At 42.9% G+C, this 18,666-nt stretch overlaps 2 protein-coding genes across 2 annotated transcripts in view; one reads left to right on the top strand and one right to left on the bottom strand.

The window, feature by feature from the left end:
* Positions 1-18,666, top strand: part of LOC148778149 (myomegalin-like) — a 162,717-nt gene that overhangs the window by 109,976 nt on the left and 34,075 nt on the right.
* Positions 1-18,666, bottom strand: part of LOC129535555 (myomegalin-like) — a 45,673-nt gene that overhangs the window by 5,826 nt on the left and 21,181 nt on the right. The window contains 7 exon segments of the mRNA XM_088836018.1: positions 516-633; positions 1,998-2,236; positions 12,339-12,463; positions 13,058-13,247; positions 14,363-14,482; positions 15,170-15,301; positions 16,578-16,829. Of these exon segments, the coding sequence (XP_088692144.1) occupies positions 516-633; positions 1,998-2,236; positions 12,339-12,463; positions 13,058-13,247; positions 14,363-14,482; positions 15,170-15,301; positions 16,578-16,829 (1,176 nt within the window).

Below are 18,666 nucleotides of genomic sequence, written 5' to 3'. Positions count from 1 at the left end.
ATAGTCACCCTCAGTTCAATCCAAAAGGGACATCAAATAGTAAAAGAGGCCAGAAACAAGATCAACAGTTTTGGAAAGCACACCTGTGAAGTCCATACATATTCTCGGTTCTATATTTTTATAGTCTTTCTCAGCATCTCATAATCATAAAATTCCCAGGAGGTAAATTTTATCCTTACTGACAAACATTCAGGACAGACATTAATGTTTTTTCTTTTTTTTTAATTTTGGGGTTGAGAAGACACAGACAAGGAAATTAAGCTGGATACAGACAGCACTTTCAAGAAGGAAGAGGTTCCAGTACAGTGAAGCAATGCCAGAGCAATAGGAAAACCATAGGAGGAAGAGTAGTGAAAAAAAAGGCAGCCACAGGAGGTGTAATGGTAGGGCTAAAGGCTTTGGGACATGCAGAGAAAAATCTCTAAATTCAGATAGTGTGTATAAGAGAATCAAAAGTTACTTGTACTAATAACTTTCCGTCATCAGACCCTGAGTCCTGTGGTTGCCCTCTTTACCGTTCTTCCTACTGAAGGTTGTGGTCTCTGGGCCAGGAGCCGCAGAAGAGGAGCTGGGGAAGACCAGAACTGGAGAATTCATGCCCACATCCCGAACTGGAGGGGAGGCAACCGAATCGAGGGAGTAAAGACAGCCACAGCTTTAGGAACCCTGGAACACACCACTCCACTGGAGATCTAAAGCACCATGACTCTCCTCTCATACTGTCATCACCCATATACCACAATCAAAACCAACAGCAAACTCATCACTTATTTTGAAATAAGATGTGAAGGCTGTTCCACGAGAAAAAAACATAGTTTGAAAAAATTATTAGGTGTATTTTTCTAATCCCAGATTTGAATATAATACTGTATGCAGTATGTCTAATACAATACTTTGTAACTAAATATAAATATGCATAAAACATGCAGTATATATGTTAAAATATTTGATCAAGAAGTGAGTGGATTTATGGGGATTTAACTCTGCACTCTAATCACTGTTCTGATGAGTCAGTACTAGAAAATATGTACTAGGATAAGAAGCATAGGAGACATAAGCCTTGGTGAGTTTGAGATGCCCTATTAGAGACCAGACCGCAACCTGGAAAATATCATGAAGAGACTGATATGATCCTACTCAGGCAAATATGGCTTAGAGCCGGATTTCTAGCTCAGGCCTCTCTGCTGTGTGATGAGGAGGAGGAGTGACTGAGCTGGCAGGGATGAGTCCTGGCTGCTGCTGTGGGGAGGCGCTGAGAGGGCAAAGCCTGAGAGGGAAGAGAAGCAACACCGAGACAGAGCATAACGAGGGAGCAGGAACACAGCAAATCAAAGCTTCTCTGAATCCTGGGCGGGCCTGTTAACTCCCACAAACCTCAGCATAACAGTGACTCGTCTCAGTGCCTATATTTTCTCATGTGAAATACAGAGATGGTAAATGCTGCACTAGCTCTCACAAAATTATTTGAAAAATTATTTGAACACATGGTCAATTTTAACACACTCCACAAACATAAGGAATAGGCATTAACATATACAGCTGTTAATTGTTTTGAGTACTGCACCCCACTCCAGTACTCTTGCCTGGAGAATCCCATGGGCAGAGGAGCCTGGAAGGCTGCAGTCCATGGAGTCGCTTAGAGTCGGACACGACTGAGTGACTTCACTTTCACTTCACTATGGTGTCAGGCACTTGTAAATTATTTCATTTAATGCTCCACATAATAGTTTATATTATTATTATCCTCATGTTAAAGATGAGGAAGCTGAGGCTTAAATACTTGAGGAGATTACCTAAGGCAAACAACATGTAAGTGGCAAACTCAGAATCCGGATCTGACCATAAACTCCATGCCCTCAAGGTGCTGTACTGAAGCATCTTTGACTTCACTCTGGCCCTAAGGAGTGTGGAAGAGGCAATATTGTCCCTTCCACCACACACATCCTGGGGACTTTCCCATTGGCTGAGGGCTTCATGATTCCCTTTTCCTTCCTACCTTGGAAGAACGGCTGCTTGTTTCCAGGGTCAGTGTTGGTGGGGAATTTCTGGCTAATGCAGGAGGAGCTGAGGCTGGCTTTGCTGGCACCACCATCCAACTGCTGTTCGAGCTGCAGTCTCAGAGAGTTGTTCACCTGAACGCTCTGCTCCAGCTGCCCTCACAAAGCTCGGATCTCTGCAACCAGGTGGCTCAAGTCACTGCTCAAAGGGACTTGGTGACAGGCATCCCAGGTGTAAGCTGAGAGGAGAGAGAGGTCTGGTGGCACTGAACCAAGTGTTTCTGAGCATCTGTCAGAACACTCTTCTGTGATGTTCCTTTCTGCCAAGGACCCCACTGTAATCTCAGAATCCCAGGAGTAATGTGACAGAACCTGCTTAGAACCATTACACCCCCTGTCGTGATGGGGATGTCACTTTTCCTGGGTGAGGACTGGCATATATTAAGATGGTACACACTCCAGCCTGGAATTTCCTTGAGACTCAAATGACCCTTGTCCATCTAGAGGGCACATGATTGGCAGATGAAGTCAAACCTAATATTTCTCCTCCTGATTAACCTTAGTCCTGCAGGCTAGAGAGCAGGGTCTTTCAAGGCAGAAGATCAGTACTAAGCTGGAGAAGTGCACAGACTGAGGGAGATGTGATGACCTCCACATTCAGGAATCAAAGGGGAGAGGAAGAAGAAGGCATCAGGCCTTTGGGCAACACTTCAGAATGGGAGGGATAGGGCTTCCCTGGTGGCTCAGTGGTAAAGAATCTGCCTGTTAACACAGAAGACGTGAGTTCAATCCCTGGCCCAGGAAGATCCCACATGCCGTGAAGCAACTAAACCCACAGGCCACAACTACTGAGCCTGTGCTCTGGAGCCTGGGAACTACAACGAAGGAGCCCATATGCCTAGAGACTGTGCTTTGCAGCAAGAGAAGCCACCACAATGAGAAGCCCACCCATCCCAACTAGAGAAGAGCCTGTGCAGCAATGAAGACCCAGTAAAGTCAAAAATAAATGAATTTTTAAAATTAAAAAAAAAGAATGAAAGGGATAGTTGAAGAACATAACTAATTGGACTTCTCAAGTTCTACTTGCTTTTTTACCTGCACTCACCATGCATAGCCTTTCTCTATGGACTGGGGGAAGAAGAAATCTAAGAAATATTCTATAAGACTATAATTGCTCATCTAAAAACATTGAAGTCAAATGTATTTAAAAAGATGAATTTGTTTTGTTTTTTATCAAGGTAACAGGATGCATATACCATATGATACCTGCATCCAGTTGCATCAGAGCCACAGGCCTTAACCAAACACATTATTTCTGCAGTGAGCTATGTGAATATTCTCCCGAAATGAATAAATGAAGAGGAGTGCAGGACAAGGTGGCAGAGTAGAAGGACGAGCTCACCTCTTCTTATGAAAACACTAAAATCACAACTAAGTGCTAAACAACTATCAACAAAGAACACTGGCAGCTACCCAAACGGATATTCTGCCTCCAAAGACGAAGAAGACACAGAGAGAGAGCAGGAGGAGTGCCTTCGTGGTATCATCAAATCCCATGCCTGCTGGGTGGGTTACCCACAAATGGCAAAATACATTGCAGCAGTTCTCCCACAGGAGAATTCTGAGCCCCACACCAGGCTTCCCAGCCTGGGCATCTGTAATAGGAAGGAGGAGCTACTGGAGCTTTGGCTTTGAAGGCCAGCAGGGTGTGAGTGCAGGAGTTCCACGGGGCTGGGAGAAACAGAGACTCCAGTTTTAGAGGCTGCACACAGTTTCATGAGCACTGGGACCTAGCAATGACTCCACAGAAACCTGGGCAGGTCTTGGAGGGTATCCTGGCTCTCGGTAGGGACATGGACACTGATGGCAGGAGCTCCAGGAAATATTCAACAATGTAAGCTCTCCAGGAGGTCACCACTTTGGCACCGAGACCTGGCCCCATCCAACAGCCTATAGGCTCCAGTGCTGGGATGCCTCAGGATAACCAACAGGAGGATGGGAACACAGCACTACTCGTCAGCAGACAGGCTGAATAAAGTCATCTGGAGCCCACTGATGCCTCTAAACATACCCCTTGACCTAGCTCTGTCCACCAGAGGGGCAAGATCCAGGTCCACCCACCACTAGGCAGGCACCAGTCTCTCCCACCAGGATGCCTGAACGATCTCCTGGACCAGCCTCACCCACTAGGTGGCAGATATCAGAAGCAAAAAGAACTGTAATCCTGCTGCCTGTGGAAAGGAGACCACAAACACGGAAACTTAGACAACACGAGACAGCAGAGAAATATGCTCCAAACAAAGGAACAAGATAAAACCCCAGGAGAACAACTAAGTGATGTGCAGGTAGGCAATCTACCAAAAAAAATTCAGAGTAATGTTGGGTAAAGATGATTGAAAATCTCAGAAAAGAATGGAGGCACAGATCGAGAAGATACAAGAAATGTTTAACAAAGAGCTAGAAGGTATAAAGAACAGAGTTTTACAATAACTAAAGTGAAAAAGGCACCAGAAGGAATCAGTACCAGAATAAATGAGGCAGGAGAACAGATAAGTGAGTTGGAAGACAGAACGGTAGAAATCACTGCCATGGAACAAAAGGAGGAAAACAAAATGAGGACATTTTAAAACTAATGCTCTGTGGAGAGGATACTGGCCCTCCTACAACATTCCTTTCCATGAACAAGTCTACAACTGGAGTGAGTATCCAGTGCTGGTTAGGAAGCTGGGTTTGGAGTACTCTTACCATCTGGCTTCATGAACTAAAATCTTCTGGTGTGACCAAGGAAAAGTGACTGATATGGAATCCATGAAATATATCATGCAATATAAGAGTATGTAGCACATTTCTCAAGAATCAATCTTCAAAAGTCCTTTTCTTCCCCATGGATAAAGAATCCACATTACAAGGAGGATCCTTACAGGAAGGGTGATCCCTGGAATACCATCTGCTGCTATGAGGGCATAAACTCATAGAGTCCAAGTCCTGGAGGTGGCTTTGACACCAAGGTGGCAGATGTCTACCTGGCATCCAAGTACAAAGCCAATCCCATCAGTGGGCCCACAGTACAAGGCGGTCTCCCTATTTTTTTACTGGAGCCATTTCAATAAAACTGTCCATGAAAGCATGCCAGAGGCCTAAAGCTTTGATTTTATTACCATGAAACAAAGTTTATAACTTGACATAAAATGAAAGAGGGAGATGAGGGAATAGAATGGAACAGAAAGCTTCAAGTAAGATGCCAAAGGCACTATTTTCGCTATGTTTTTCCATTCAGAACTAGTCTTAATAAAATACATTCAAATTTTTTTTAAAAAATAAAAAAATTAGGATAGTTTAAGAGACTTCTGGGACATTAAATGTACCAACATTTGTATTATAGGGGTCCCAGAAGGAGAAAAGAGAAAGAGCCTGAGATAATATTTGAAGAGATAATAGCTGAAAACACTCTTAATGTGTGGTAGGAAACAGTTGCTCAAGTCAAGAAAGTGAAGACAGTCCTGTACAGGATAAACCCCAGGAGGAACACTCTGAGACATGTATTAGTCAAATTGGGAAAAATAAAAGACAAAGAGAAAATATTAAAAGCAAGAACAGAAAAGCAAAAAATAACATACAAGCAAATCACCATAAGGTTATCAACTGATATTTCTGGCAGAAACTCTGCAGGCCAGAAGGGAGTGGCATGATATATTTAAAGTAATGAAAGGGAAAAACCTACAACCCAAGAACAGTCTACTCAGAAAAACTCTTGTTCAGATGAAGAAATCAAAAGCTTTACAGACAAGCAGAAGCTGAGAGAATTCAGCACCACCAAACCAGCTTTGCAACAAATGCTAAGGAAATTTCTCAAGGCAGAAAAGTAAAGACCACTAGAAACAAAATTACAAATGGGAAAGCTTATTGGCAAGGCAAACATATTGCAAAGGTAAACATACTGTAAAGGTAGAGAGTTATCCACACACAAATACGGTATCAAAATCAATAATCAGGAGAAGTGCAGAGTATAAAAGCGGGCTATTGGAAATTCATTTGAAAGTAAGAGATGGACAATTTAAAACAATCTTGTTTATATATAGACTGCTAGATCAAAACCTCATGGTAACCACAAAACAAAAATCTACAACTGATACACACAAAAAGGTAAATCAACCCAAACACAACATTGAAGACAGTCATCAAACCACAAGAAAAGAGAATATAAGAGGAATGGAGGAAAAAAGACCTACAAAAATAAATCTAAAGCAATTAACAAAATGGCAATAAGAACATATGTATCAGTAATTACCTTAAGTGAAAATGGATTAAATGCTTTAATCAAAGACATTGACTGACTGAATGGATACAAAAAGACACATATATGCTGTCTACTAGAGACCCACTTAAGAACTAGAGACATACTGACTGAAAGAAAGGGAATGGAAAAAGTTGCTCTTTGCAAATGGAAATCCAAAGAAAGCTGGAGTAGCAATACTCATATTAGACAAAATAAACTTTAAAATAAATATATGACAAGAGACACAGAAGGACACTGCATAATGACCACAAGAGCAATCCAGGAAGAAGATATAACAGTGGTAAATATAAATGCACCCAACACATGAGCACCTCAATATATAAGGCAAATTCTACAAGCCATGGAAGGAGAAATTGACAGTAACACAGTAATAGTGGAGAACTTTAATACCCCACTTACATCAATGGACAGATTAGCCAAACAGAAAATCAGTAAGAAAACAAGAGCCTTAAATGAAACGTTAAACCAGATGGAGTTAATTGATATGTTTACAGCGTTCCATCCAAAAGCAGCAGATGATACATTCTTTTCAGTTACATATGGAACATTCTCCGGGATTGACCATATGCTGGGCCAGAAAGCCAGCCTTGAGAAATTTAAGAGAATTGAAATCATAGCAGGCACCTTTTCTGACCACACACTATGAGATTAGAAATAAACTATAAGAAAACTGTAAAAAAAAAAAAAAAAAACACAAACGTGAAGAAAAATAATATGCTTCTAAATAACCAATGGATCATTGAAGAAATCAAAGAAGAAATTTAAAAAATACCTAGAAACAAATGAAAACATGATGATCCAAAACCTATGGAACACAGCAACCCACTGGCAACCCACTCCAGTGTTCTTGCCTGGAGAATCCCAGGGACGGGGGAGCCTGGTGGGCTTCCGTCTGTCGGGTCACACAGAGTCGGACACGACTTAAGTGACTTAGCAGCAGCAGCAGCAAGAAAACAAGAAACAACTCCGACAACCTAATCTTATAACTAAAGCAACTAAAGAAAGAAGAACAAACAAAATCCAAGGGTAGCAGAAGGAAAAAATTCAAAGATCAGAACATAAATAAATGAAATAGAGACAAAGCAAAACAAAAGATCAATGATATTAAAACCTTGCTCTTTGAAAAGATAGACAAAATAGATAAACCTTTAGCCAGATTCATCAGAAGAAAAGAGAAGGCTCAAATCAATACAATTAGAAATGAAAAAGAAGTTACAATAGAACCACAGAAATACAAAGGATCATAAGAGACTCCCACAAGCAACTGCATGCCAATAAAATGGACAACCTATAAGAAATGGACAAATTCTTAGAAATGTACAATCCCCCAAAACTGAGCCAGGGAGAAATAGAAAATATAAATAGACCAATCACAATTACTAAACCTGAAACTGTAATTAAGACACTTCCAACAAATAAAAGCCCAGGACCAGATGGCTTCACAGGCAAATTCTATTTAGAGAACAGTTAATACCTATCCTTCTGAAACATTTCAAAATATTACAGAGGAAGGAACACTCCCAAACTCATTCTAAGAGGTCACCATTACTCTGATACAAAACCAGAAAAAGATGCCACAAAAAAAGAAAATTACAGGCCAATATCACTGATGAACATGACACAACAAAATACTAGTAAACTGAATCCAACAATACATTAAAAGGATCATATACTATGATCAATTGGGCTTTATCCCAGGGATGCAAAGATTTTTCAATATCTGCAAATCAATCAGTGTGATAAACCACATTAACAAATAGAAGAACACAAATCACATGATCATCTTAATAGATGCAGAAAAAGCTTTTGACAAAATCCAACAGCCATTCATGATAAAAACTCTCCAGAAAGTGGGTACAGAGGGAACCTTTCTCAACATAATAAAGGTCATATGTGACAAACCCACAGCTAACATCATACTCAACAGTGAAAAGCTGAAAAAGAAAGTATTTCCTCTAAGATCAGTAACAAGATAAGGATGTTCACTCTTGCCACTTTTGTTCAACATAGTTTTGGAAGTCCTAGCCATGGTAATTAGAAAAGAAAAAGAAGTAAGAGGAATCCAGATTGGAAAAGAAGTAAAACTGTCACTATTCACAGATGACATGATTGTTGTTGTTTAGTTGCTAAGTTGTGTCCGACTCTTCTGTGACCCCATGGACTATAGCCCACCAGGCTCCTCTGTCCATGGGATTTCCCAGGCAAGAATACTGTAGTAGGTTGCCAATTCCTTCTCCAGGGGATCCTTCCTGACCCAGGGGTCAAACCTATGTCTCCTGCATTGGCAAGTGGGTTCTTTACCATGTTGGGAAGCCCAATATGATTCAGTTCAGTTCAGTTGCTCACTCACGTCTGACTCTTTGTGACCCCATGAACCGCAGCACGCCAGGCCTCCCTGTCCATCACCAACTCCTGAAGTCCACCCAAACCCATGTCTATTGAGTCGGTGATGCCATCCAACCATCTCATCCTCTGTCATTCCCTTCTCCTCCTGCTCTCAATCTTTCCCAGCATCAGGGTCTTTTCAAATGAGTCAGCTCTTCGCATCAGGTGGCCAAAGTATTGGAGTTTCAGCTTCAACATCAGTCCTTCCAATGAATACCCAGGCCTGATCTCCTTTAGGATGGACTGGTTATTCTACACATAGAAAATCCTAAAGATGCTACCAGAAAACTACTAGAGCTGATCAATGAATTTGGTAAAGTTGCAGGATACAAAATTAATACACAGAAATATCTTGCAATTCTATATACTAACAACAAAAGGTCAGGAAGTGATATTAAGGAAACAATCTCATTTACCATCATATCAAAAAGAATAAAATATCTAGGTGTAAACCTACCTAAGGAGGCTAAAGACCTATCTTCTGAAAACTATAAGATGCTGGTGAAAGAAATCGCACATGACACAAACAGATTGACAGATATACCATGTTCTTGGATTGGAAGAATCAATATTGTTAAAATGACTACACTACCCAAGGCAATCTACAGATTTGATGCAACCCCTATCAAATTACCAATGAAATTTTTTGCAGATCTAGGACAGAAATCTTAAAATTTGTATAGCAACACAAAAGAGCGCAAATAGCCAAAGCAATCTTAACAAAGAAAAATGAAGCTGGAGGAATCAGGCTCCCTGATTTCAGACTACAGTACAAAGATACAGTAATCAAAGCAGTATGGTACTGACACAAAGATCAATAGAACAGGCTAGAAACCCCAGAAATAAACCCATGCACCCATGATTAATTAATCAACAACAATGGAGGCAAGACTCTACAATGTATATAAGGTAGTCTCTTCAATAAGTGATGCTGAGAAAACTGGACGGTTACATGTAAATGAATGAAATTAGAACATTTCTAACACCATACACAGAAACAAACTCAAAATGGATTAAAGATCTAGATGTAAGACTGGATACTATACAACTCTTAGAGGGAAACCGAAGCAGAACACCCTTTGACATAAATCTCATCAAGTTCTTTTTGGATCCATCTCCTAGATTAAAGAAATAAAAATGGAAAGAAACAAATGGGACCTAATTAAACTTAACAAGCTTTTGCACAGCAAAGGAAACCATCAACAAAATGAAAAGACAACCCACAGCATGGGAGAAAATATTTGCAATCAACTGATTGACAAGGGATTAATCTCCAAATTATACAAACAGCTGTTGCAGCTCAATATCAAAGAAACAAACAACCCAATCAAAAAACAGAAGATCTAAATAGACATTCTCCAAAGAGGACATTTCAGATGGTGATAAACCACATGAAAAGATGCTTAACATGGCTAATTATTAGAGAAATGCAAATCAAAACTACAATGGGGTATTACCTTACACTGGCCAGAATGGCCATCATCAAAATATCTTCAAACAATAAATGCTAGGTTGGTTGTGGAGAAAAGGGAACCTTCCTATCCCGTTGGTGGGAATTTAGTGTAGACACAGGGAGAACAGTATGGAGGTTCCTTAAAAACCTAAAAATAGAGCTACCATATGATCCACCAATTCCACTCCTGAGCATAAATCTGAAGAAAACCATGCTTGGAAAAGATCCTTGTGCCCCAATGTTCACAGCAGTACTGCTTACAATAGCCAAGACATGGAAGCAACCTAAATGTCCACTGACGAATGATTAAAGGAGATATGGTGCATGTATACAATGGGCTATTCAGTTCAGTTCAGTCGCTCAGTCGTGTAAGACTCTTTGCGACCCCATGAATCACAGCACGCCAGGCCTCCCTGTCCATCACCAACTCCCGGAGTTCACTCAAACTCACGTCCATCGAGTTGGTGATGCCATCCACTATCTCATTCTTTGTCATCCCCGTCTCCACCCACCCCCAATCCTTCCTAGCATCAGACTCTTTTCCAGTGAGTCAACTCGTCGCATGAGGTGGCCAAAGTATTGCTTAGCCATAAAAAAGAATGAGATAATGCCATTTGCAGCAACATGGGTGGACCTAGAGATTATCATACTAAGTGAAATCAATCAGACAGAAAAACACAAATATAATATCACTTATATATGGAATCTTAAAAAATGAATACAAGTGAACTTATTTACAAAGAGAAACTGACTCACAGACCTAGAAAACAAACTTCTGGTTACCAAAAGGTAAAGATGGGGGGAGGGATAAATTAGGAGTTTGGTATTAACATAAACATCCTCTGTAATAACCTATATGGGAAAAGATTCTGAAAATGAATGGATATATGTCTATGTATAACTATATCACTTTTCTGTACACCTGAAACTAACACATTGTGTATCAAATATACTCCGATACATTTTTTTTAATTTTAAAAGAGAAACAAAAATAACAAAGTGTGAAGACTTACCCAAACAAATTCAGATCTTACTATAAAACTCTAACAATGAAGACAGTTTGTTATTGGTGGAAGAATGGACATATTGATTAATGGAACAGAGTGAAGAACTCAGAAATAGACTCACACATATATTGGCAAGTGATTTTTTTGCCTCAGCAGTTGTTTTTCAATGGAGATGCCAAGCAATTTGAGGATGGTCGTGGTGATGAAAAATCAATTGTGTTTCTATATCCTAGCAAAAAAATCACTTGGCATTTGAAATGAAAATGTTATCCCACACATGAGAAATATTTATGTAAAAGTTAAAATATGAAAGATGAAAATACCAAAAATTACAAAATATTACTAACAGAAATTATGGTCAATTGATTGTCAACAAAACTGCCAAGGTAATTAAATGGGACAAGGACATTCTTTGTAACAAATGGTGCTGGAGAAACTGGATATCAATATGGGGAAAAAAGAACTTTAACCTTTCTGTCACATCATATACAAAATTAATTCAAAATGAAACACAAGCCTAAACGTAAGAGCAAAAACTATAAAACTTCAGGAAGAAAAATACAGGGAAATCTTTATGATCTTGAGATAGACAAAGCTTTCTTCGCTAGGACATAAAGAAAAGCATAAACAATACAAGAAAAAAATTTGATGTTCAATAGAATCTAAAAAGTGCTGACTTCCAAAGACACTAAAAGGACTTAGAGAAATATCTGCAAGTTATTTTTCTGATAAATTAATTATACCCAGAATAAAAATATCTTTAAAGAAAACTTCTTTCTCACTTGGGGAAAGGTCAGCGTGGGAGCTGGTTGTCTGCAACAATTGCTGCATGGGTGATCAGAATTCACATCTGAGACGTTTTCAAATGATGACACCACCAGAATGGTTCTTTGCATTTTTTTAAAATCACTGCATAATCTAACTTTGATTAACTTGTCTCAGACCATCCAGGTAGGTGAAGTTTGACTCTTGTAGCCTATTTTTAAGGATCTGTAGGCTAAACCTTGCTCTTGTAACCAGCATCTGGGCTTTGTATGTGAGCATTCCCCCCTTCTTATTGGGATCCTCAATGACTGAGGCTTTTTCTCAGATAGAACAAAGTAAGTTTCCAAGATCTCCAGAACTCCAAGGTAAAGACTTCACCGGAAGCTTTAGCAAGAACAAGAAGCCCACAGGGTGGGGAAGAAGGGAAAACATACCTTTCAGCTCCTTCTTGGAGTTGCCATAAAGTGCCTCATAGATCTGTAGCTCTGACTGGAGGGACTGGAAAAGCTGCTGTTTCTCTTCACACTGTTGCTGCAGGAGGGCCAGGTTATGCTGCAGCCTGGCAAGGGAGAAGCAAGGGTCCACTGAGCAGGTGGATTCCTATCAGGGCAAGAGGCTCTGAGCCAACTTTTGCATCAGAGAATTTTAGCCCTGGATGTCTCCTGAGGTGTCATGAAGACCGCTGCCTTTATTCCACAGATGTGGTGAGAGAGGCTCAGGAGGTCACGTCCCTCTGCTTAGAGCTGTGCGGTTAGCCATCACACCTGGGACACACCACCTGGTGTTCTTGCTGCCCCACCGGGTCTTGTCATGTTGTCCAGCAATTATTACAGGGTTTATGCTGGGAAGCAGCATCAAGGCTGGTGTCGACCTCCTAGGTTATGATGGGACTCATATCCTAAAACTCACTGGAAGGACTTTCTCCAGAATCTGATATGCTGAAGCCTTACATAAGAGGGTTTTACTCTCTCAACTTTGGAGTGAAAAAGTCATTCCTAGAGAAGTCCTTCCTTCTGTTCAAAGTTACCCATAAATCTGAAATAGCAGAGGGGATATCAAGGTTTCCAAAAAGGACCATTCACTGACTTGCCAATATCCCTTTTTCTAAATCTGAAAATACGGCCATCTTCCTTTCCAACGGGCTCCCTCTAACCTGGAGTCTTTCTCCTGGAGAGACAGGCGTTCCTCCTGGAAATGCAAGATCTCCTGCTGCTTCTCCTTCAGGTGTTCCAGTAGCTGCTGCTCGTCCACCTTTTGGTGCTCCAGCTCCATTTCCAGCTCTTGAAGGCGGGATCGAGAGGTCAGTAGAGCCTCCCTCAGGCATTCTGTTTCCTGGGAGTGCTCTGGTAAGCAGAACACAGGAGTACTTATATCATAGGGTCAAAGGTCAGCAGGAAGATTAAGCCCAAGCACATTCATCCAGACAAACAGAACTAAGGTGAAAGGAAGGCCAGCTTATGCTGCCTGAGAGGCAAAGCCAGTGTCTGCTGTTACACTCACATGCTCCAAGGAGTGGGAGCCTCTTTCTCTGCAGAAAGAGGTTGCTGCTGTGATTCAGTATGGCCCACCTTGGTTTCAGGGAACACACTCTTGCTTCCTAACTCTATTTTCTAAGTACTCACATACCCTCTATGCAATAATCCACTCGCGAGTTTTGCCAAGGATCAAGAGGCTTATGTAGAAACCTCTCTTAATATCTTTTTCCTTTCCTACAAGCATTATTTCATTCTGGGCTTAATCCTCTTAGCGACTATTCTTTGTCTGTTTGCATATTCAATAAATATTTGTAAATAAAAATAATTTGTGATGGAAAATACATTGATTCCATTAACTCAATTAACACTAAGGTCAGCACCCACCCCCCGCTCCCCAGGCCCAAAGGAAAAGATGCCCACACATGGATGCCCACTCAAAAGTGTTGAGAAAGCTCTGGAAGATGTTTTTCTAGCACCTCCAGACACAGTCATGAGGACCAGGGACCAGAGAGGAGCCCTGAGTGTAGGAGGAGGGAGATGGAGAGGAGACACAGCACATCAGCACGAGAGGGACACAGGGAGCTTCCGCGAGGTCTTGGAAGAGCCTGAGAGGGTGTGTAGGCCTCCTGCTCCTCCCTTTCCTGGACTGAAACCAGCTGTGAGTGTGGGGAGGTAGGACGGGCACTTACTGGTGTCCAGGTTGGTGGCTAATGACTGAATCACTGCACGTGGGTCGCACAGAAGTGGCTTTCCTACAGCTCCTCCTCCCTGGAGCCTAGGCGTCTGAGGGCCCACGGTTCGGGATTGTCAGAAAGTAGCCCTTTCTAGAGTGAGAAAAGCTATGGGAGTTTGGTGTTGGTGGGTCTGAGCAGCTCTGTTCTCTCCACCTTCTCCTCTCTTAGGTTCTCCATACCTGGTGATGGGTATGGCCAGGGAAGAAAGGGATACAACACTGACCACAGTTTGTGGCTTTTGGCACTCACCTCTGGAAACATGACTGAGCTGAGCCTGAAGCCTGTGGTTTTCTTCCCGAAGGACTCTGTTCTCATTGGAAAGCTGAGGTGTGGACTCCAGGCCCAGACTGTAGAAGTTAGAGGTGGAGCCTGTCCGAGGAAGTGCAAGCAGGTAAGTTACACATTTGTGTAACAGTGGATCTCTGTTTGCTCGTTCTCTGCCTCCAAAGACACTGTCCCAACCCAGCAGAAAACCCTGAGGACTTGTCTCCTGGTGGGACGAAGTCTGCTGGGCTGAATGCCTGGCTTTGCTGTGGCTCCTCTGCAGGAGTTCTTTGCATGCATTTCATGTGCCCTGGGTGAGCAGTTCAGGAGGCTCTGTTCCCTAAATAGCTGCTCTTGCTGCAGTGTGGACAGGTCAAGGGTGTTTGGAAAGGCCGGCCTCCCGGTGTCAGCAGCCTGGGGGAGAGTGTGGGCAGGAAGGCCACTTTGGTGAGCGGCTGCAGGAGGCCTTGCAGACCTGGCTCCACCACATGCCAGTCACAGAACCAGGGCACAGAAGTCAGCAGGCAGCAAATGAGCAGCTTTAGGGTGAAGGAGAAGTCAGAGGATTCTGTGGACCAGATCTGGTTAGATCTGCAGTGAGGAGAGCTACTCTCTGAGCTCAGATACAGCAACAAGGGGAGGGAATGGTCCTTGCCCCCTGCCTTGCTGACTGTAAGGAGCAAGTGGAGGAAAGCAGACCACAGTGCTTTGAAATCTGTGACGCTCTTCTCTAGGGCAACCTTAGATTCTCCCTAAGTAGACCAGAAATAGGAGGCCCTGGCCCTCTCCTACCGCTTTCGCGGGCAGTGGAGCTGAGCCTGTGTTCCAGCTGCTCCCGCAGGCGATCGTTAATGCAGATGGACTCCTCCAGGCGCTGGCGCAGGTTGCAGAATTCACCAAGATGCTCCTCTAGCAGGTCAGCCCCTGCAGCCACCCAGGAGGACAGGAAGAGGTGGAGATGGAGCACCCTGGGGCCCACTTGTGGGCTTTGCCAGTGGCCTCTCAGCAAGACCCTTAAACATCACTGTCCTCTCTCATGGGCATATGGGAGCTCAGGTGACTTTGTTTAAAGAGTGAATGGCGGCAACATATATATATGTATGTGTATATATATATATATGTATGTATACACACACACATAGTGGAATATTCAGTTCAGTTCAGTTCAGTCGCTCAGTCGTGTCCGACTCTCCGCGACCCCAGGAATCACAGCACGCCAGGCCTCCCTGTCCATCACCAACTCCCGGAGTTCACTCAAACTCATGTCCACAGAGTCGGTGATGCCATCCAGCCATCTCATTCTCCGTCGTCCCCTTCTCCTCCCGCCCCCAACCTTTCCCAGCATCAGAGTCTTTTCCAGTGAGTCAACTCGTCTCATGAGGTGGCCAAAGTACTGGAGTTTCAGCTTTAGCATCAGTCCCTCCAATGAACATCCAGGATTGATCTCCTTTAGAATGGACTGGTTGGATCTCCTTGCAGTATAAGGGACTCTCAAGAGTCTTCTCCAACACCACAGTGGAATATTACTCAGCCATAAAAAATAATGAAATAATGCCATTGCAGCAACATGAATGGGCTTAGAGATTGTTATACTGAGTGAAGTCAGCGAAGGAGAAATATCATATGACATCCCTTATATGTGGATTCTAAAAAGAAATGATACAAATGAACTTACTTAGAAAAAAAGAAAGAGACTCACAAACTTAGACAACAAACTTATGGTTGCCAGGGGGAAGGTTGGGGGAAAGAGATAGGGCATTTTGGATGGACATGTACACACTGCTATATTTAAAATGGATAACCATCAAGGACCTACTGTATAGCTCATAGAACTCTGTTCATATTATGTGGCAGCCTGGATGGGAGGGGAGTTTGAGGCAGAATGGGTATGTGTGTATGTATCACTGAGTCCCTCTGCTGTTCATCTGAAACTATCACAACATTGTTAATCGGGTATACCCCAACACACACAAAAAAAGGTTTAAAATTAAATAACCTATCACTTTTACCCTAATAAAAGAGTAATTTAGTTTTAAACACAGGACAGCTGGTACTAAGCAAGCCCCATGGGCCTCCTCCCATATAGGGGTGCATGTAAGGGAGTTGTAAGTGTACATGTCCATTTGCCAGGGTAACTGGTAAATGCAAGAGGTTCCATATGGTTTAGAGAAACAATTGACCTGCTCGGCTTTGTATTTACCTGTGGGTTTGGAGTTAAGCTGGTACATGGAGGAGCCTGAGGATAGGTCCCCAGATATGCTCCCTTTCTGAGGTCTCATCATGTCCCACTGGCCACTGCTGCCCAGGTACCCAGGCTCCAGGATTCTGCCCAGTTCGGTGGTGCTGCTTGGAGGACAGAGGGGCTGGGTAGGGTTGCGGTAGTGGGAAGGTCTGGCTTCTATATGGTCGGTTGGCAATGTGTCTGGGGAAGCAGGATGAACACTGGTGACACCTGGGCAGAAGGAAACATGAGTGAGAAGCAGTAGCGAACACAAGGATCAGCCAGGAAGCGCGTGATTGAGGAGAACGGACACTGACGGGGACACACGGGCGGAGGCCTCAGCGGCTGCGGAACACCAGTGAGATGGAGACTTAGACCCTGGAGGCTGCGACTCTCACCCCGTGTATTTGTGAGCAAGAGACACAAGAGGTAGGGGGTGAATAAAGTCACCCATGGACACAACAGGAAAGTCCTGTGGCCCTAACCTGGCTCCCGTGATATTGCCTCATGATAGAGTCCAGGAAGTTCCTGGGGAGAACTCACTGGGAAAGTCAGGGGTTCAGAGTGTGATGGCCATAGCACTGAGCACACCTGCGAACAGGAATATTTGTGTTCCTGTGAGTACTTGCTGTTCCGGAAGCTAAAGTGCCAGTTTTTCTAGTTTTCCTTTGGGGTTGTCAGAAGAGAAAGGGGGCATAAATCCAGCTAGAATGGTGGACCCAGTCACTCCAGACTGAATTCTTTGCTGAGGTTGGGGGAGGTTCTGTATACGCTTAGGGGTGATTTGAATCTTACTCAACACGATTCAAGGAACTGAAATGTCATCACTTGCATCTGAAGAGTCATGAACACTCTCCCATGGGGGAGGTAGGACCTTTCATTTCATAGGCTGATGCCTTCATAGATCCTGTGAAATCATGGGCCTTCCCATCATCTCCGCTTCTATTTAAAAATAATCCCAGCTGGGTGAGAGAGGGAAAGAAGTGAACTGGCTATAGTTCAGGATATTCACATTCAGACGACTGCTTTCTAGGGATTATCGACATCAGCAGCAAACAGGTAGCTCTGCCTAAGAAACAGGAGTGAGGAGTGAAGTCCTGGTGTCTTCCAACCAAGTCAACCCCCTTTGAGGGATTAATATAGTTGGCAGTTGCCAATTTTGATCCTTATTTATAACTGTTCTCAAATTTGGCTACATTCTGGAATCATCTGAGATAAGGTAAAAACAAGTACCAGTGCCTGGTTCCCCAGAGATCTGACCTTAACGGGTATGTGGTTCAGCTTAGGTACTGAATGTTTTAAAATCGTCCTAGCTGATTCTAAAAGGCAGGAAAGTTTGAGAAGTATTGTCAAGCATCTCCCCTTCCCCAATTTGAAAACTACTAGATATTCATTAGGATCAGTGGAAATTAAGGAGGGGGATGAAAAATGTAAGCATGCAAATTACAGTCCAGGATTTAAGAGACATGACTCCCTACCTCATCCACACCTTTTTCAACCCCAACCCCACACAAGGCAAAGGGGAAATCAGTGGTTGTTGACACTCAGCTTACTTTCTCACCAAGGTCGCAGGAGGCTTCAAATCTATCAGTAACAGGGATCAGTAGTCTCATGTTCCAGTCTCCCTGGCCACACAATACATGCGCTCTGCATGCCCTAAACTGTGCAAAAACACCAGACAGACACTTGCACAAGAAGATTAGCTCCATAGAGACCTGAGAAGCTGCCCTGCACCACTATCCACTCGGAAGCTTGGTTTAAAGCACAGGAGGAGAGCTGATGAGCTCTTTGGAGAGGACTGTGCTTAACAAGGCAAAGAAAGCGCTACAGCCTTTCTTGCCAAGGCTGGACCATCCAAAATCTGGCCCATGGAACAGACTGGTTGTGACTCCAGTTCAACCCGCATCAGCAGACCATTTCATGCACAGTGCTCTCCTTCCTGTCTCTAGCTTTGGGCAAAGACAACTTGACAATGTGGAAAGATGGAAGAAAAGGAAGTGAGGAAATGAAAAGTAGTCTAGTGAACACTCGTGCCTTTCGGCATGGAACAGATTTGTTATCCATCAGT

Source organism: Moschus berezovskii, chromosome 4 (genome assembly GCF_049115385.1).
Source record: "Moschus berezovskii isolate FMDL1 chromosome 4, NW_MosBer_1.0, whole genome shotgun sequence".
Taxonomy (NCBI): domain Eukaryota; kingdom Metazoa; phylum Chordata; class Mammalia; order Artiodactyla; family Moschidae; genus Moschus; species Moschus berezovskii.
This window is presented reverse-complemented; position numbering and strand designations above follow the sequence as displayed.